This window comes from Larus michahellis, chromosome 6, assembly GCF_964199755.1.
Source record: "Larus michahellis chromosome 6, bLarMic1.1, whole genome shotgun sequence".
Lineage (NCBI taxonomy): Eukaryota > Metazoa > Chordata > Aves > Charadriiformes > Laridae > Larus > Larus michahellis.
The window spans coordinates 29929358-29950137 of record NC_133901.1 but is presented as its reverse complement, the minus strand read 5'-3'; the positions used below and the strand labels follow the sequence as shown (position 1 = coordinate 29950137).

Below are 20780 nucleotides of genomic sequence, written 5' to 3'. Positions count from 1 at the left end.
GGTGGGCCTGGGGGGCACTTCCTCCGCAGCAGTGGATGCTCCTAAGAGAACAGCGGGAGTAACCACACCCGCCAGCCTGGGACCAGGCAAAGGAAGGAGCCTTGAAGCACCTTCATAACCCAGGCAATCAGTTAATGCTGCCTTAACCAGCCTTGCCCAAGATCTGCTCCGGTAGCAGTATCTGCTCTACAACTCAACAGAGGTTGGGACAGACATCAGAAGTGATGATGACTTGCAGAAACCTCTGGTTTATCTTTCCCCCCTCCACTGAAGCATCTTCTCACTCAAACCACTGCTAAGATGGCAGGTGAGGAGCCTACAACAGGAGCTGGCTGTGCTAGGATGGCAGAAGGGATCTGGCACACACCAAGTAAAATGACTTTATTTGGCTAAACGTTAAAAGCCAAAAACCCAACTCCAGAACAAGCCAGTAAGACACACGGGTGTGCACAAAGGCCCATACAGAGAAACCAGCAGAACAAACGCTGACCGGGAAGAACCAGCTCGAGGCAGCCGCTGCTGCGGAGCTGGAGGTGACAGCAGGACCAGGCGATGCAGCGTGGCTGGAGAGGGGCAGCAGGCGCCAGATCACCAGCGCTAAGACAAGAGCCTGCTGCTGGGCACCACTGAAGCTTCCTCCGACCTGCACCCTGGTGCTCGCCCACTGTAATAACAGTGCGACACATCGGGGAAGCGAAGAGTCAGAAAGCCAAAGCTCCCAATCTGTATTTATTTGATTCATTTTAGGGGAAACCCCAAGTTTTCTGTCCCATGAAGAAGGGGGAAAAAGTGACTCAGCTTTTTGTAGGTGGCTGTGTTCAAAGTGAAACTGCTCAGCCGGAAGACGCACTGGTGATTAGTTATGAGATTGCCAAATTTGACAGACTCCAGGCAACAGCGCACGGCCATTACCGACACGGCTTTCTAGGCCCCGGCAGAAGTGCTGGGGACCAGCAATCTCCTGTTTTTGCCGAGCAGCAACACACAGGCAAGCAGCAAATGATGGGACTCGTCCCCTGCCGTACGACAGCCCGACCCAGCTCCTTATTTGAGGGCAGGTAGGAAACTCACCCCTTTACACCAGCAAGAAGCCCTCTCTGAAGGTAGGGGGCACAACACAGGCTCTGTCCTACCAAAGTCACTGCTATTGCCAAGTGCATTCACTGCTCCAGCACCTCCCTCCAGTTACAAGAACCGGAGCCCACAATTAAGTCCCAACCCTCTATAAAATGCACAAAATCATGTCAGTGCAGGGGTGTGCCGTAATTTCCTCAAGAGATTAAAAACCTTCGCCTGCAACCCTAAGCAGTGTGCTGTTAAAGCGCCACACTTTTCATGCCTTGCTTCTACCAGCATTCTTGGCACTTTTCAGCTTTGCCCTGCTGCTGCTGTTCTCTGCCACGAGAAAATCCTCTGCCAGCAGGCTCACACCCCACATCTAGAGAGGAACCGAGGTAGGGCTGCCTTGCAGGAGTTGACACCTCTGGATTTAGCAGCATCATACTCCACACGTTCTTCAGTGCATGATAGTAAAGTTTTATTTTTCTACTCTACTTCTTACTTCATGCTTAATTCCAGCATGTATCTTCTGGACGCTTGTTTTGAAGAGTGTGGGATGGGTGAGGGATGTGCCAGACAGCCCCAAAGCAGCAGCACTTCAGAACACAAGAAGTTCCCGGAGAACTTGGCTCACACGTCTTGCCCAGAGATCAAGCTCTGCCCCGTTCCTGATAGGACAGAGCAGCACTGGAGATAAGGCTGGTGAAGGATTCCAGGAGGAAACAAAAAAACCAAAGGTGGGGGGGGGGTGAAAAAAAGACTAGTCTGGGATTTGAGTGTCCATTTTAATTTAAGTGCAAGAAGGAAGCAGGGATTATTGGTTACAATAGTAATAACAGCTCTGTTAATCCAAGCTACATGTAAAACCATGGCTGGCTTCTTACCAAGCACCCCAGGTTTTGCAGAGAGATCAAGAAATACGTTAAGGTCTCTGCAGAACAAACCACCATCCAAAACACCATTGTTATCCAAAATGACAGAACACTGTTGCATAACTTGTGTTTAAAACAGTAGTAAGGCTCGAAAGCAGCCTGACCTTTGTGATCTGGCTCGGGAAAGCAATGCGACACCCATACTGAGGGAAGGGTGAGGAAGGGAAGGTGAGGAGGATGAGGGAGGAGAGAATGTGGGTGATATAAAGTTAAGTGCTCTACCACTTGTAAAGCAGGGATTAACAACTGGCTTGTTCCAAGTGACTATTATTTGCTCCTTACAGCTTAAAATCCATAGCAGCCAGCCACACTCCCAGAGCCATGCACGTCCCTGCTGAGAGAGGTCCAAGTGGCGGATGAGGAATCCCCAAAGCACCCTTTCCCATACCAGCTCTGGCCTCAACAGAAGCACAGAGTCTCTGTCAAGCCCTTAAGGCAGCATGACAAAGGATCAGCAAGATAAAAGCTGGAAAGAAGCGGCAGCCTGCTCCTACCACGCGGCCCCTGATCCTCTGGAAGCGTCCTTGCACCTGCTGCTCCCCAAGCCCTGCATCCCGCTCCAGAGACCTCCCTGCAGTGTTGCTGACCAGGCTCCGAGCTGTCCTCTGCTCCCAGCATCGCAGGAGGATACAGGCAACTCAGCCCAGCAGCTCCATCCAGAGACAACGGATATCACAGCCAAATCCAAATGGAAAAGCAAGTGGGAGCTTCACGGCTACGTGACACAGCCCAGTCCCTCCAGTGCTGGCTGCTGGGACAGCACGCCGAGCTGCTCTGTACACGGGCATGCAGCATGGGGAGGGCAACTGCAGGCCACAAAGCTCAGTGTTTATTACAGACACAACAACAGGCACGACTTCGACCATGGTTTCAAATGAGCAGATTACATGTTTAAAATCTTAAAAAGCTGCAGCGCTCTCTGATGCTGTTTCTGGCCCGCCTCAAGGAGCGGAGTAAGCGGGCACAGATTTGTCCGTTTACTGCGCAAGGCAGGTAACTGTCACGTGGGACTGGGGCCCTTCACTGGGGTAAAACGTGCCCTTCATCTGTCCAGCTGCACACACCAACACGGACAGCAAACTGGCTGTACGAATTCACGTTTTGTCCTTATAGCAGCGACTTCACGGCACCAGTGTGAAGGACTGCTCCAGCCCCTAGAGCACAGCAACTGAAACACAGACAAACACGCACAGAGCACAGTGTTGAGGGGCCATTTGGACAGACAGTAAAACTTATTACACACCAGAGACCGGGACGAGGAACTTCTCAAAGGAGTACACACATTCATTTCCTACCTGGGCTCTCACACGCCCAAGGAAACGCACAGAGAGCAAGTGCCCCGAAGCAAAGATTAATTCTCTTCTCTCCAACAGCAACTAAGGGCGGAATTTTAGCTCAAGATTTAGCAGTCTTGTCAAGATTAGCTGGGAAGGCCTTTCCCCTGCAGCCCCCATAGACATTTGGAGCCGCGAACGCCACACGCTTATGGGATGCGTGGCCCTACAGTGCTGTGACTTCTTCCAGGGTGCAACTCCTGCGTGCTAAGCCGGCAGCCCCCTCCCCAGCACGTCCTCACTGCCACACGCTGGGAAGCTCAGCTAAGAGGCGCGCAAGCACCACAGCGTCTGCTGGACAGATTCCTATCAGCTCCAGCGCAGCAGAGATGTCTCTATTTCCTAGAAACCTCTTTATACCACCGCTCCCTGTGTGCTCTCGAGGTCATGCTGGTTGAGGAACCGAGGGGCTTTTCGTTTGGCAGCAGCACGGATCCTGCCTGGGGTTGCGGGGGGATAAGACGGAGGAGCTGAAGGAAAGAAGGGACAGATGGGTCCTCCCACTCTCCCTCTTGCCTGGAGGTATAACAGGGGAAAAGAAACGAAAACAAAAGCCACGCTTGGGTGCTATTCTTTGCGCTTTAAAAGAGTATTTTCTTAAAATATAAAAACCATTTCCCCCCTGGAAAACACTAGAACGTAAACAATAAAAAGGGGATTTGGGGAGGAGAAGGGAGAGGAGGTTTGAATGTGCTTCCAGGCAGCAGCCCTTGCTAAGAGCAACGGGTGCCTCCAAGGCCCTGTGCTCACCGTCAGCCCTGTTCCTATGGCTCTCTTGCACATTTAGAGTTCCCCAGTGGGTCCGGACTTAGGATTCGGCGATTAGCGGTTCGCAGCAAATCCCGGCTAGTAGCTTAATCCTCTTCATCCTCACTGATGTCGTAGGTGACTGCAGACTCGTTCCTGGAGCGGTTGGCCGGTGAGGAAGGAGGAGTCTTGGTTGAAAAGGGCCAGCGGAAGGAGGGAGATGGGGAGCGGTCGTGCGTGGGGCTACTGCTGGGACTCTGCTTTGGGCTGATGGCCTGCAGCATCCGGCCCTTGCCCTCCTTCAGCATGTGTTTCTAGCGATGGAAGGAAGACAGTTAGCATGGCTCAAATCGCAATAGAAACGGACACTACTTAACAGCTTGTGCAGCATTTGGAGTTGTGTCCCTTCAATGCCTCATGCAATACAAGATCAGAAAAAGCCCAAGCATTGCTCTGGCTTTTGGAAACTGCCCACTGTAATCATCACCCATTTTCAAGCACCTCTAGCATGAAGTGCCTGTGATATTTACCCAGCAGCACAGGAGAGCCTGGCAAAAACAAGTAGCTTCACACTCATCCCAGGCCAGTGACAAAGTGACTGCCAATCTCTTGGCTGCTCAGTGGCCTGCAGGACACAAGCTGGAGTTTACAGGCCAGCTTGTGGGACATGGGGACTTTTGATGCTACAAAACTAACTGGCGTTATGCAGCTGGCAAGAGTGAGGGCTCCCTTTAAACAGGCTGCCCAAGCCTGGGAAAACTGGTCTGGAGACCGGCATCGAGCATTGAAACAAACCGTAAACTTTTGCTCTGCAGAGCATAGGCTCCAGAAGCCCCACAGTGACTGCCAAGCTCTCCAAAATCCCCTTTCCTCTTTTTCCAGGGTGGATCCTTACCAATGCACCTTCTGGGCCAAACATCTCCAGGAAATTGCCGATGAACTCCCGGGACTTCTCTTCCCACTTCTGAATGAGATCGATACTCTTCTCCTCCACTTTCTGGACAAATTCCTTTGACTTCTCCTCTACATCCTTCACCCTCTTTTTCACCTTATCCACGCGCTCCTGCAGGTGATATTTCTTCTCCTGTACAATAAGCAATGGATCAGAATACAGCTCACCAGATCTGAGTGGCGACCACCTCTGCTCTGTGTTATTACACTGAACTGCTGTTTAAGGCTCAGCATCTCCATTAGTCTCGTGACACTTCTCCTTCACTTCAGTGACACTTCTTCCCTAGACTAAATGGCAGACACAGTGGGGCTGTGAGATGCCTTGTGGCAGGCACAGTACACAGAGCAAGAGTAAACCCAGAGATAAACACTATCTAATAGGAGCGCACCGAAGAGAGAAATATTTACACAATACGCAGATTAGATTTGAGTGACCTGCTGTGGGTCTCTCTGCATATCACAATAGCACAACTCTTTTTGTTGGGTGTTTTTAAACAGAGGCAGAATCACACGCCAAAGAGAGGTCAAGCAGCCGTTACCTCTCCTGTTTCATTTTTGTATTGGATTGTAGTTTAAAAAACAGGCATAGTATCTGAGTGATAAAAAAAAACGTTTACTACTTTACTTCCAACATCAGAAGTGCCTTGTGCCATGTATTCTGCTTGGGGGCTAGAACTGCTCAGCACAGGGTCAGAGCTTGTCCTTCTCTCCTGCCCAAGCACTGCTGCTCCTGCAGCTCCAGGGAGTAGCACAGTGAGAGCAAGATCAGATTTTATCCTAACAAATGAGTCTACCTGAAGAAGGTGGCTGAGGGAAGAGGAGAGATGAGACACAGCAGCTGCTGCCAAGAACAACCCACACTTTATTCAATTCAAGAAAACACACATTTCACCAAACACCCTGTCTCCAGCTCTTTCAACAGGTAAAATGTCACCAAGACATTTCTGACAATGGAGCAGTATTAGCAAAACCCCAGTTCCTTTGGGTTGGTCCCAGAGGCAGTTTCAGGGGCAGAAGTAGCCTAATTTCTACTCCAAGGACACTGGTTTGGTGCAACTGCTTAGCTCCGCAGACTGGCCTTTTACTGGCATGGACTGTCCTACCACTAGATGAGACTCTACATCTCCCCTTTGTAAGTGGAACTCTGTAAGATTCCACTTCACACAGCTCGTAGTGAGACACGCTTCAACTCACGTTTATGAAGCTGACGTTGAGCTCTTTAGCTGTGTAGCCCCGCTGCAGGTTCCGTCTGGCATAAACATCATAGTCCCGCACGATCCGCGTGATGATATCTGATGTTGAGATCCCCTCAGTCCTCTGAGTTGGCGCAAACATGCCTAAAGTTGGGGAACAGGACCCAGGATTGCTGTAGCAAGACACATGGCAAAAAGCTGCTGCCACCTCTATTAGGAAACAATCTCTCCTGTCAAGAGCTCATTTCCTAGAAACAACTAGAGAAGCCACTTTGCCAAGTTCATGAGATTCTCCATTTATGAGAATCTATAAGCCAAACCGCAGTATTTTTTCAAAAGGTGGCTGTTAATTCAATCACAATAACTAGATTGGAAGTAGAAATTAATGCTGGGCAATGCTTGGCCTGGGACACGGAACAGCCCCAGCCCTATGAAGTAGGGCACAAAGCTGGGCTTCTTTCTGCCCTCAGAACCTCCTGGGCTGACCTTGTTCCCAACGCTGCCACTTCCTCAGGCATAATCCTGAGATACAGGGGCACAGGAGAAACCACAGCAGATCTTTGACAGGAAGCCCTGGAGAATCTGACCCAGACCCACCTGCTTCTTTTATATGCTTATAAACATCATCACTGCCAGCAGAAGAATAGGGGATGTCATCGTGTGCAACAAAGTCGATCTGAAAATTAAGCAAGCAATGTGAGTCAACACTTTATCTCAAACGTGCAGTTCTCCTGCTTTCTATCAAACGATGGTAACTTTTTGCTCAACATCTCCACACAGGGGTGTGAGAGAGAACAGCAATACACTTAGCTCAGTTAAAAAGCAACACAGGTCAGTCCCAAGTTCTCACTGGCAATTGCGTATCAACTGTAAGCACACACCAGAGAGGAAAGGCTGGGACTAAGGACACAGCTGTTTTAAGCTCCACAGAGAAATGGCTTGTTAATGGCAACAAGGGTAAACTAAGCAAACTCCCCTAGAGACTCCTTCACCTCCCAATGCAGTTCAACAGATGTTAGAGATTCCTTTATCACACCAACTGATAAAAGACTCTCAAGACAGCTTGCCCGGTCTCCTGCTGCAGGAAAGCTGATGTAGATCTAAAGCTGCTCCTGCTGTAAGCAAGGAGTTGGACCAGATCCCCCCCAGAAATTCCTTCCAACCCATGTTATTTTCTCCCTCCTGCCTGTTTCACACCAATCTGTAACCAGCATCAACTTCTTCTGGAACAGCAAGAACCCTCTCAGGATTTTTCACCATGTCACAATCTCTACCTTATTTTAACCTTAACTGCCAGCTCAGCAACTGCTTCTAGTCTCCCAAGAAACCCACTTAATTCCTATAACCCAGCTCATACTACATTCAAGGAGTTTGAAGAGAAACCGGTTGCTCAGGCAGAGGTCATCCCCATGGATGAATTCTTGCTGTAAACACCAAGCACAGACAGAGGCTAATCAAAATTCAGAACAGATCAGGTGTCACAAATTACCCTGTGCTCTGCAAGGAACTCGGGGGTGAGCGTCCACGGAGCATTTCTCACCACTTCGTCCACGTAGCGACAGTGCTGCACAGCATCATACCGCTCATTTTCGTTCATCACCGTGAAGCCCTTGAAGTTATGGGTTAGCTCATCGCTGCAGACTGGAGAAAGAGGCACAGTGAGCTTGAGGTAGACACCAATGCTTTACAGCGAAAGGACCTTGCATGCACTCCTGCTAAGCCAGGCAGTTCCATCTGCTGATGGAGACTGGCGCTGGCACTTTCAAACCCAGCTATTCCAGGCACAAAGCACCAGGATAAGGGAGCAGTGCAGGGCACTCAACTCATGAGCAATTCTAGGGTGTTTGGGGGATTTCTGTGCAAGCCGGGGACCTACACCTCATGCCCTCAAGATCTCTAGAGCCTACAACACTTATCAAGAAAACCAGCCAATACAGAAGACAACTCTCCTGTATGAAATGGCACCTGGGGACTTACCGGGCAGAAATCTGCTTTTAAACCTATGGATGTCTCAGGCTTGAAAACTGAAGACCATGAAAAAAAACCCACTGCCTAAGCTTCCAATTTCATAAATTGCTGTACCACACTCTAGTTCTTGGAAAGTTGTATTAAAACAAAGGGTGAGTTCACAGCAAATCAAGCTAGCTTCATTATTATGTTCTATGAGAAAGTAAATGAACAATTCATAATCTACAATGTAAGACATTAAGAAAGCAGGGAGTTTTATTTAGTTATCAGACTCAAAAGTAAACAAGGCATTACCAGTCTCACTGGTATTGGACATATTTATGTTCTAGACAAACAAGACGATAAAGAGCGGGTGAGATAGCTCCCAGCTTGGAGTTAATGTTCACTTGGACTGTGGCCTCTTGTCTTTCAGTTCCTGGTGCAAGGGGATCAGTTCATTGCCCTCCACCTCCTCACCAGTCTCCCACAGGCAGAGACCATGATTACACACCTTGCTGCACTAACACTTTAATAGTTTGACCCAAAGATATTTTCCTGTCTGATGTACAACATTTATGTACATGGGAATGTCTTTCCACTTCCAAGATTTCTAAACACAGAGCGTTTTGCAGATTGAAGCAACTATTTCAGCTTTCCTCCCTCCGTTACCCTTCCAGACACTACTGTAGCACACAGAAAAAATGCAGAAGTATCACTATACCCTTCCCTGGACGAGGGGGTTGACTTGCAGGGCGATACAGAGGACATAAAGCTCAACCCGCCACAGAGGGACTGCTCCTCATTCGTTAATTGTCTCATTCAAAAGGCAGATGCTCAACTGTCCCTAATATATTTTGATACTCAGACATGCAACTCACCAGTATCTGTCACAAAACAGAAGGCTCAAATTAGAACAGCTTTCAGAAATCTTTCCCTCAAGAGCTCATTTGGTACAGGATATCTTTCTGCAGACACATTAACTCTCAATATATTGCAATAAGACTCCAAGAACATTTGGAATGCAGTGAAAGCCACTAAGACCATAAAGACAATAACCCTGCTATGCCATCCGTATGCACAAGCATGGATGGAGGTAAACTGTACTCTACGACAGCCAAAGTCAACAAGGTCACTCCTTACCTCCGACAATGAGGTATGTGTTCGGGAAGAGGTTCTTTGCTTGCATCAAGGCCCGGGCATGTCCAGAGTGAAACAAGTCAAATATTCCATCGGCGTAAACTCTGACGGGGCGATCCACTGTGCCAAAGAGACAGAGAGACATTTGTCAAGATGCCTTCCCGGAGAAGCAGCTGTTCCTCATGCCCGCATTTGGAGACCTTCTGAAACTCATGGGGGCGTTGCAGAAAACTGGCAGAACGCAGAGCTGCAGCCAGGAAAGATTCGTGAAGAGAAATGGCTGGCGCTCTGCCTTCCCACATGGAAGCAAATGCTGCTGAGCACAGAGCTGAAATACAACTGTGTTCAAAGACAGACTCAAAACCTACCCCGTACCCACCAAAATGAGGTGAAGGGAGACCAAGGGCAAAGCAAACCCTGGACATCACCCTCCTGTGTAAATCCAAATGCAGCCTTAACTTTTTGCACAGCAGCGAGCTACCAGAGGGGAACTGGCCAGAATGTTTCAGAAATGCTCAGTTTCAGCCCATGATGGCATCTCAAGACCTTTTTAGCATCCTCCTCTGCAGCTCACTGCCACAGCTGCCAGTCTGGCTGAGGGACTAGTCTGTTCTGATTCCCCACCAGCATCATTGTCTCTCCCTAGGCTGGTGAAGTGTGTGACCGTATCCAGAAACTCAGCTGGACTACTGAAAGAAAAGCAGACACAATTCTGCTGAAGCACTGGCACTATCAGCTAAATCCATCGATAAATAAGGAGGAACAAAGACAGCACTGTCGGCACACTCTGTTTGGCAAGAGAGGGCAGCCATCCTCCAGTCCAGAGTCAGTCCTGCCTCTGCCTCCTCTCTGGACTTGCAAAGAGAACAGTGTTTATCCTAGTCTGGTTTACAGACTAAAAGGATGTGTTCTCGTTGTGGGGCTGGCCTACATGTTTAATGACACTGATTTTAATTCAAATCCAGACTAGAATGGGACATTCTGGACAAAGATGTATGTTGGTTTTATTTGCCCATCTCACGTTTCAGGAGAGATGACTTTTAAAGTGCTTAACTTTAAGCTACCTCAGGCAAAGTAGTGCAGAAGAATGTTCAGCGCTGATACTACAGTATAGCGGTCAGTGGCACAGGAAGAACTAAAACACAAATATCTATTTGCTTCAAGTAGTCTTACTGGTGAAGGTACGGCTCCTCACACACAAAGGCTCCAATTTCAGTTGTACTGGCAGGCCCAGTTTCACGTGGGAACAGTTATCTAATGACCAAAGCATTAAGTCATTGGCTGCAAACCTGGTCTGACACACAAGGTTGGATCAGTCTCAGAAATATCAAAATCATACCCCCCCCCTTTCCAAAAATCAACATTTATACAACCCTTCCAGTCTGGTTTTTACTTACAAGGGGTCCCTCTCATCGCTTCTTCATATGTTACTCTGATGTATGGCTTGCTGTAATCGATTTCCACTTCATCTGAAAACGGAGCCGGTTCCCTCAGTCCCTAAACAGCCAGAGAAGGTTAGCTGTGAGAACGCAAAGGTGAGTGCACTACGTAGCGGCAGCACTGCGTCTGCAGTGTCCTAGTCACCGCCTGACTCACTGATTCTCTGCGTGATTCAAACACATGTACTGAAAGACTAATTAGTGTTAAACCTCAAGACAGCCCTGCAGGGCCATTAGCCCGAGTTCAGAGAGAGAGAGAGAGAGAAAATTCTACTTAAGAATGTGGCGGTCATACTGGACCCAAAAAAACCCCTAGAGGCTCAGATCTCCAGCTGGCTACAACAGACTTTTGACAAACAGCAGTTCACAACAGCACAAGCCAAGCTTCATCAAACCTCACTGCTGCAGCTCCAGCTATGCCCACCTGGGCACGACCACCGCTTGGCTGTGCTTGACTCCTTGTGCTACGATGTACAAATTGTAACAGCGCCTCGATTTGAGCATATGAAAGAGCAGAAGAGCAATACCAACAGCAGCACAAATTCCCAGGGAACATGTGTATTGTCACCCATTTCTGAGCCATAGAAGGTGAGAGACTGACCTCGATCTGTGGCAGAATATCTCCAACTGCCGCAGGAAAACCCCTCTAATCAGCTAGCTTGACCACAGCGGTATGTTTAACCAGCAGGTAAAGTTCAGGTATCATTTCTGGTCTCCTCTGAATGGAAACAAAGCACCTGCCCTTCCCATAACAGAACAATAATTTCCTTCTAGCAGAAGGTGCGGGGCAGCAATAGCAATAGATGTCTCTTCACTGAGCCAGAAGACTAGGAAACGAGCTTGCAGATCAATACATTACAATAATACCTTCAAGCTCCAAAAAGCTAATCAGCAGTTTCCTCTCTGGCTACCTGTCCCATTGCAGCATCCTGCCACGGTGCCCAGCACCGCTGCAACTGGAAAGACCACTGCTATTATTCCTAACTTCATTCCTTCTTAGAGTGCTCCAAGTGAACGAAAGCAGCCACGGACCACTACATTCAAGCAAACTGGTAATGACAAAAATCTCCTTTAACTTACTGAGGCTCCAGTACCCACATTTCACACACCACCTCCTCTACCAGGATCCTTATGGTTAGGTTAAGGCCTGCAGGTCTCTCCTTTCATCACTGCTATTATATCTGGGACTTGTGAATAAAACAAGATCCTTTGCAGTTCGGTTGTCACATACCTGATACAAAGCTAGGAGTAAAAGCATTAAAAAAACTATCAAAATTATCAGAGGGTCACAGAGAAATGCCCTCAAAAGCTCCTGCCACAGTCTTGCGCTTCCTCTGAAGCGCCTACGAGGGTCAGGACTCAACCTGATGTGCACAGTACAACAGGCTTATGGGTCAGCAGGCTTGTTACTACCATCTGCTGCTGAGCCCCATCGCTTTAGGGGAAGGCTCTGCCAGCCAGCTCCTTAGTTGGGAGCAGTAAAAGCTTCAAGGCAATGACACCATTAGGCAACGCTATTACTCTTGCTACAATAAATAGAACTTTCACAAAAGGAATAAAAAACCAGATCTTTCATCAGGAGGTCCACATTACCCCTGTGGCTAAAAAATAGGAAGTTTAGAAAGTGGCTAGTGTTGTGCTGTTCATAGACAGATGCTTTATATTTCTAACACAGACAGACACCAACTTGAAGAGCAAGTGATTCCCATAGGATACCCCATCTACTTCTCTTTCCTTACTGAAATACACGGGGTCTTTAAGAGGGACACGGTGGGTTTTGGCAACCATCATGGATATCAGGGCTCTGTGTGACAAGTCACGCAACAGCTCAAGCCTCCATTCCCAAAACTTGCCTCCCCAATTCTCACTGCTGGTGCTGCTCTCACTTCGTTACCATCTGTCAAATGCCCTGGGACAGGACTGCAGTCCTGCTGAAGAGCAAAATGTTGTTATCAAAGAGGAAGGCTGCAACACATCACCGTATTTTGCCAAGGACTATGACCCCAATATGACGTGGCTGGGATGGTAGCTGGCTTTCGGCAGAGATAAGGAAAGAACAACTAGAGTACATGTGATACGCAGGACAGCTCCAGGAAGAGGGCAGAGAAGAGCTGTAAAAAGCCCATCATCACAATATTGTGGCAAGGACAAGTTAAAGTCAACTCTTTACACCGCCATTAACTGGCACAGACCCCCTTTGGAAGAGACCCCACTAACTTTAGCTTGTTAAAGCTGTCCCAAGGCCAATCTAGGAGAAATCATTGTTGGTTTTTTTTTTTTTTATTTTTTACAAACACTCCTGAAGCATCAGCAACATAAATGCAGGCTCCTGCCAGATCATGAGAATCAAATGAGCAGTCATCTTCCCAGTGTTTCAGAGGGTGGATTCAATGGATTGCTTCTGCAGGTGCTTAGATTTCAGATCCTCCTGCAGCCCCCCTGACTTGAGCAGGACTGCTATCTGATAGGTGCAAGGGTTGTTATGTGCTTGTCTGGAGAACTCCTCCCTCCCGCTTAAGAAAATCCACCTGTGAGAAATGAATGCTTGCTTCTCCATGGATATCTACATCCAGCCTGTTCGGGTTCAGCTTAAGTGACTATAAACAAGCCGGACACACTACAAAAGCAGCTTAGTAATGCTTGCCTCAGACCTAATTTAAGGCCACATTGTAAGTGTGTTATTAGTATGAACAAAGGAAGATTTTAAACTGGCTTTGCAAGAAGGATAGCTACTGTCATTTGCTTCTTCCCCCCCTCCTTGTTTTCTGGGTCCACAGAAAAACCATCACATTTATCTTTCTGCTGTTATGGCTCAATGTCCTAATCTCACAGGCACCTAGAGCTCCTATCTCTGCTTACTTACGAATGAGCGCCGGGACATTTTTGGAGGGATTCCATCCAGCTCCGCAGCCCCATTGGGGCCAGATCCATCTTTTCTTCTCTTTCGGGAATTCAGCCTGGAGGAGGTCGGTGGCTCCATCTTGCCAAGCACGTCCAGTCAGAACTGGAACAAAATGAAGGAGAGGGGGTAAAAAAAAAAAAAAAAAAAGAGATATTTTTCAGCTTTTCCAAAGCAGAATCAGTCAACAGCAGGCACAGTGTACAGAAGGTCAGCGCCACCTAACAAGGGGCTTAGCCAGTTGTATTTGGCATCAGCTGCCAAGGATTGACAAACAGTGCCTGGTGGGAATACTGAATCATTTAATGCAACCCGGAGCTGTTCCGCAGAGAGAAGCACGCAGCAGTCAGCTGGCGGGAGAGAAACTCGCACAAGAGTTGCAACGCAAGTTATAAATCATTACTATGAGGCTAATTATGCTATTTTAGCATCTGAAAAGCAACCTAAGGATTAAGGCATGCCCAGTTCGCATTCAGCCCTCCCCCAGCTCTCATTTTGATGAATGCAAATACTCTTCTACCCTTCTCTACCTCCCCCTTGCCCACCAAGACAGCTGGCGGGTGTCCTGCATCCCTGTACAATCCTGAACAGAGGAAGGAGCAGATGGGCAAGAGCGAGGGAAAGGGTGCAGCCCATGGTCATAACTTAACTGGCTAGCTGGCTTGCTGTTTGTTTTCTTGTTTGTGTAAGGCCAAGCTGCAGCTCCCCAGTAGAGAGAGCTCACCTTGGGATGGCTGCCACCATGCTCCCCTCTCGTCCCCTGTCCCCACTGCAGTGGTGACTCAGCTGATGGTGAAGCAGCTGCTGACACCACATTAGGGCACACTTACTTCTGGCACTTTACGTACCAGGTTGTAATTAGCGGTGGTTCAGCTGAACTGCTTCTGTGATGAACAGACAGACAGACAACCAGCTTGGGACAGAAATCGTGACAGCTATCTGGAAGTGAGCTATCCTTGCTCTTGAACTGGAGTCACTGTACCTTCCCAAAAGGGCCCTGGAGCATTAGGAAGCCCAGCACTCCACACAGCTGAAACAAAGCCAGGGATTTATAAAAAAGCACAGCAGCAAACATTCCCTTTTCAGCTGCTGCAGGAGTTAGAAACGGGTGCTAGATTTGCAAAGTTTGTAAGTAAAAAGCAGCATTATCTCTTTCGCTCACTTGAAACGTGCAGCTCTCCAGTGCAGCGAATGGCACTTCTGACCTGGCATTCCTGAGAGCAGCACGACCCCTTCGCCCAGGAATGATGCTTATGTGCGTGCCTCAACACCCTAATAATAAGAGCCCTGTGGAATTTAAAACGTCTCCCCACCCACATGCAGTAGGTATGCTGGAACACGTCAGGTGGGGCAAGCGCGAGGTATGGGAAAGGGCAGATGTCCCTCTGAACACCATCCCTCTCCTTGGCAGAGAGTCTCTGGCGAGCATTCCCGCTCGGGATGAGCTGTGACTGTCCTCAGTAAGAGCTGCTGGGCAAAGCCCTGCTGCTCAGCAACCAAGAAGTGTGGGCTTTGTCATAGAGATCACTGAGTGATCAGACTCACTCAAGCACAAATGACTCCAAGTTAAGGAATGTTCCAATGTAAGGAGTCAGACACAGTTCAATACACATGAACATCCCGCTCTCCCCACCTCTCATCAACAACAAGATACCTTAGGAACAGCATTAGGGCCAAACACAGCTGAACTGCTTTTGGGTTACATGCATGTGGGTACCTCAGACCGCTCTGCTAGACCTAGCACAATGCACTAGGAACAGGAAAAAAGAATCTTAGGTGAGTGGGGAGTCAAAAAAAATATTGGGGAGAGACAAAAATAACAGTGAAGAGCAGCCACAAGGATATTTCAGAACCGCATGAGCCATGCAGCACTCGCTCCATAATGCCTGTGAGTCAGGTTTGCCGAGTTTCCCCCATTTCAGTAATTAATTTACTGTTTCCTAACAACAGACAAACATACAGGAGTGCGCACAAGCTATTTCAGGCAAAAAGAGTTTGCAACCCTGAGCTCCAAGTCTTCAAACACTTTGGCAAAGATTTAACTTTCAGGCAAGATCTGTGCTATAAATGCAGCAGCTTCCAGAGTGCCTCTGTGAAAAAACTAGATATGACACAAGTAATTAAGTTTTGCAAGGTGCCATCTTGCAAGCACACTCTGTAACCAGTTATTGATTCACCACCACGGTCCTAGCAGAAACCATCCACTTCACAAAAAGCAGCAGACCTCTGCCTCTGGTTCAGGTAACCCCAGTGTTCACAGAAACAGTGGGGGGAAACAGCAGCAGATTTTCTTTTTATTTGGTCAGAATAATTTCACTGTGCTTCAAGTCACCTGCCAGCCTCTGATCTCTTGCTTTCCTCCCCTTTGGAGAGAATTAAAAGGTCTGTCAACGTGCTGAACGCAGTCATTCTGAACCACTGCCCAGTAAAACATTAAAAAGCACTGGCAGAGGCTTTGGTGCTGAAGTACAGACGCAGCCACCTCCACGCACAAACAGGTAAAGGTCTTCCCAATTTAGCTTGGCCCATCAGCAGAGCACCCTGACTTCTCTGCACAGAAGTACGCTCTCTGCTGAGTTATCACCAGCATATTGCTGCTGGGTGCAGAGCTCAGGGCCAGCCAAAACCTGCAGGTTACAACACAGGGCAACACTGTGCTTTATGCCAATGTACAGCAGCACTGTCCCAGATCAGGAGAAATCTCAAACAGCTTCTTCCAATCCCTCCTACACCCAACCATCCACTTACGTCCACCCTAACTCACTTTTCCACTTCTCAGGGTATATGTCATCAAATGATGGCAAACAACAGCTTTGAGGACGGTGTAAATATGCTCAATCTGCTCTGACGTTTCAGGACAGATGCTGCTGAAAGGGCCTCTGCAGTGTCTGGAGAGCTGGGCTGGGCACCTCATGAGTGACACAGCTCTGCTAATTACTCAAATTAATGCAGAAGTTAAACAATAATTTTACCACTCTTCAGAGCTTTAAAACCTCTATCCTGTGGCTAGGGAGTTTCTGGGAAGTCCCCCCAGCACCAAACTAACCTTCCTTAAAAACTGGGAACACGTTGTTTTTAAAAACAAACTATACCTTACCGCGATAAAGCTACTAATCTTAGAATGTTTCATTTTGACCCAAATGACTAAAATAGCAACCCAAACAATTACTTACTAACAATGGGATCTGGCATCTGTAGCTGAGCTTAACACACGAACACACAGCTTTGCTTCCCCAAATGCGTAAAACACTGATTGTTCTAAAATTAAATACATTTGCAGTAGATGGGGAAGGGGGAAGAAAAGATAGCTCTCAAAGCTCATTCTGAAATACTCCAAGATAAAAAAGGAGGCATAACCAGAAGAAAGAGCCTATTTTGTCTAAGGCATCACCCTCCTGCACTACTGAGAATACGAGAAACTGCTCGCTAGGAGCAAAGTTAAGAAGTGCCCCATTTGGGAAAGCAATGGGCAAATCACAGTCTCTGCGCCACTTTACAAAACACACGGGGCTTTGCTTCTGAGATTTATTTCTTTGGTGCGTATCCTCTATCAAAGAAGCGCCTTGCATCACCTGCCAGCGAGCTCACCCTGAGACAGAGTGAGTTGTACGGGCTCTGTGAGGAGCAGCTGACTGTCAGACAGAAGAGTTGCTCTCCCTGTCAGGGAATCACTCCATCCTTCCTCTCAGTCCTCAAGTGCAGCTATCGAATAAAAGAGGGGAAGTGGTCGAAGGGAGAAATATGAGTTTTCTTTGAACTGTGGCAATAACGGCCTTCAGAAATCATCCAGCACTTTGCTGAGAGTAATACTACAAAGCTCAAGACACTTCCCACTGAAATGCTGCCACTTCTGGGAGGAAATAAAGGACAAGCATTAATTACGACAAAGAAAAAAACATATATAGGCAGGGAAGGAATTTAGTCCCTTAGTGTGAGCTAACTACACCTTCCTCCAAGCTGGAATTTAACCACCACACCCAAGTTAACACCTCTGGCAGATGGAGAAGGTCAGAATAGGCTGGGCAAATCTTGCTTAGCCAAAGCCTTATCTCACTGTCTGCATCTTCATATGGGCAGCGCTGAGGTTTTGTTTAGCCTTGGTGGTGCCAGAGAACTGCCTGCCTCACACTACACCAGAGAAGGAGATCAGATATTCCTGCACCCTAAGCACAATGATGGCATGAGGACCTGGACCTGCTGCATTCTTTGTGTTTTGACATCCCAAGGAATTTCTTGAAGAATATTATCTGCAAATCTACATGCCATAGCAGGATTTCTTCGGCCACTTCCGCTGCTTTTCACTTGCAGATTTATGCGCCAGGGCAAAATAAATCCTGCTACTTAAACTCAAAGCCTGTGGAAAACAAGAGCTGACTGAGACAACTCATAAATGCTCCAGCCCAAGGCTGTGGCATTCCCCAGAGATCCCAGTCAGGCACGCTGGTCCAGCGAGGCCGCTCTGACCCGTGCAGCTCCAGGGCTCCCCGGTGGCACTGCCTGCTCCCCAGCTCTCCCATTGTCCCGCTGAACTCTGAAGGCGTTGGCACAGTCAGATGTGACTGTCATGTGCTGCTTTGCCTACAAGATCATTCCACTTTACAGGGGCAAGCTATTTCTCTTCTGCTGACTCATCTGCAGGCAAATACTACTAAACTTTGCACTCTGCCAGCTGTCTGCAGAGAATTGCCTTGACACACGGACAGCGAGAGCTTCAAGGAAAAGGAAAAAGTCCTGTCACTTCAGATAATTCCCCTGCCAGGCTGTAAAGTACCAAAATGACCCTGTGCTCCTTGATCATGAGAAGACAATCCTTTTCCCCCCGTTCTCCCTCACCTCCAATCCCCAGTTTACGATTAACCTTACTGGTTTGTATCCCTGTAGAGGTCTGCTGTAGACAGAAAAGACTCAGCAGAGGTTAATGACAGAAGACTCATCACCGTGAGAACCTGATGAAAGCCTGTTTACAAGATGAGGGTTAACCTGTACATAATTACTGGGAGAGACCAGGATGTCTCTTCAGTCTGTGCTTAAAAATCTTGCCCAATCTCCAAGGCAACTTTATTCCCAGCCCCAACTTGTGAGGCCTTGATTTGCTCCAATCTCCAGGCCGAGGGCATCTGCTTAAAACCAGTGCTAATGGCTGTGACCCAGCCTGCTCACCTCCAGAAGACTGCGACTCTCCCCAGCGTGGCTCCCCACAGTCAGCATCAGCTAGCTCTAGATGGTCTAAGCCCCTTATGAAGGTTACTGCAGGATCTGGCAGGCAGAGCCCTGTCTACCCCGAAGAGACGGGCTGCCTCGGCTACTCTGGTTGAGCAAAAGCAGCTATCCTGCAGTATATCAACAGTCACGTGAATGTATAAAAGGGATTCCAGTTCAGCCACTGCCACACACTGGTCCAACAGCATCCAGACCCAGACCTTTGCCAAAACAAATCCCCAAACCTTGCATCCCCTACTGCTACAGGCAGGTTGATATTTGCTCAAGCAGAGACCAAGCATGTAGAAGTATCCCTGCCCTGTAATTGATTAAAAAACGCTGCTTTTCACCAACAAAGTCCCAAATGGCTTCAGATAATTCTCTCTGACACCACCACAACTGCAATCAGTGCAGCGTGATCACCTAGGCAGCGCTGCTAGGAAATACACACACACAAAAAGAGAAACTGTCGGCAAGACGTTCCCCATGAATTCACGGCCCTTCTGGGTACACCAGAACCCCAAGGCACTGAGCGTCCTGGCACGTGACAAAGTCTCTGCTGCGGCGAGCGAGGCAGCAAGAATCGGGTTTACGCAGAATTTCAGAAAAGATTTGGAGCCTGCACAGGGACAATGAAGTACAAGGATGGGTGGTTGTTCTGCCCCTGACTTTTGTTTTGTCTTGCATTGTGTTTTGGTTTTAGGGCCTAACAACCAGAGCCTTTTGAGACTTCGGGAGGCAACCTCCTTTAGTAGGCTTGCACATCAATGCCAAATCCTTGCTCCAACAATTATTGTTTGTGGCTCATTCTACAGTAATTCCAAGACAATTGCAAACCAGACCTTGGACCAAGAAACTTCCAAGTCACGAATTTTAATAATTTTGTATATATAGGAAATTGCTTTGGGAAATAGAGCATGCGTATTTGCCATGTGAATTTCCAAAGCAAATACAGTGGCTGTCCTCGGGCCCTGGAGTCCTGCGGACGGAAACCCAGCAGTACCTGCTGCTGGCTCCCCCAGTCTCTGCCAGCTGCAGGCTGGGGACAGAGGAGGGAAGGCCACCTGCAGCCTCCGGCACCTCCCTCCACAGACAGCCAGGGCTACCGAGGAGCACCACAGCTCTCAGAATTCCTGCAGGCTTTAACTCTAACTACAAAACTATTAATTAGTGCAGCCAGGACCTTGGTGGACACAAAAAGCGGGTTGGAGAGGATGCGTGCCTGCACAGCAGCTAGGTCACACCTTCCTTCTCCGCAGTCAGGGCCACCTCCTCGCTGTCCTTCTCTCTGCCCAGGCCTTGGCTGTATCCCCTAACAGGGGGGATGTCCCCCAAGGCCCCCATGCTCCAAGCCCTGGGGGTGTACTCCAAAGTTTCCCAAAGCATCTGCTGCTGTCTTGTCTCAGACTGTTGTACCCTTCCTCACACAGCATCCCAGGGGAGAAACCTGTCCCCAGAGCCACCCCACAGGGACACCCTCCAGAGCCACCCCAGTGTCCCCCCAACATTCCCCACCGACAGACCCCACAGCCACTCCAGTGCCTGCGCCCCCCCACATTCCCCACTGACAGACCTTACAGCCACCCCAGCGTCCCTCCACATGCCCCACTAGCAAATCCCACAGCCACCTCAGTGCCCCCCCCCCCATTCCCCACTGACAGACCCACAGCCACCCCAGAACCCCCCTACAATCCCCAGTAACAAACCCCACAGCCACTTCAGGGCCCCCACGTTACCCCCGCGACCGACCCCGCAGCCGCCCCAGTGCCCCCCCGCCCCAGTGCCGCTCCGCCCTACCAGCGCTCCGCCGGCCGCAGGCACCTCCGCAGCCCGGCCGGCCCCGCCGCCGCTGCCAGAGCCGCTCCCGGCCGGGCCCCGCCCCGCTCCCGCCAACGCCAACGGGGCGGCGGGCGGAGCCGCTGCGTGTCGGGCCGGGGCGGCCG

The 20780-nt window shown here is 48.9% G+C and overlaps 1 protein-coding gene across 5 annotated transcripts; it reads right to left on the bottom strand.

Annotated features, from left to right (window-relative positions):
• Positions 1-366: 366 nt before the first annotated feature.
• Positions 367-20779, bottom strand: PCYT1A (phosphate cytidylyltransferase 1A, choline). Of its 5 annotated transcripts, none has more exons than XR_012587396.1 (10): positions 20635-20773; positions 13603-13743; positions 10698-10797; positions 9304-9420; positions 7706-7857; positions 6814-6892; positions 6218-6360; positions 4968-5156; positions 4076-4386; positions 367-3841 (listed from the first exon to the last, which is right to left on the bottom strand). XR_012587396.1 is itself a non-coding variant. In XM_074589942.1 (9 exons), the coding sequence occupies exons 2-9, from the start codon at positions 13717-13719 to the stop codon at positions 4180-4182; spliced, it is 1104 nt and encodes a 367-aa protein (XP_074446043.1). In that variant the 5' UTR covers positions 13720-13743; positions 20635-20779; the 3' UTR covers positions 3881-4179. The 5 variants fall into 5 exon arrangements, 3 of the variants coding, with proteins under 3 accessions (XP_074446043.1, XP_074446044.1, XP_074446045.1); XR_012587397.1 differs by having other exon boundaries at positions 1518-1727; XM_074589942.1 differs by lacking the exon at positions 367-3841 and having other exon boundaries at positions 3881-4386; positions 20635-20779.
• Position 20780: the final 1 nt, after the last annotated feature.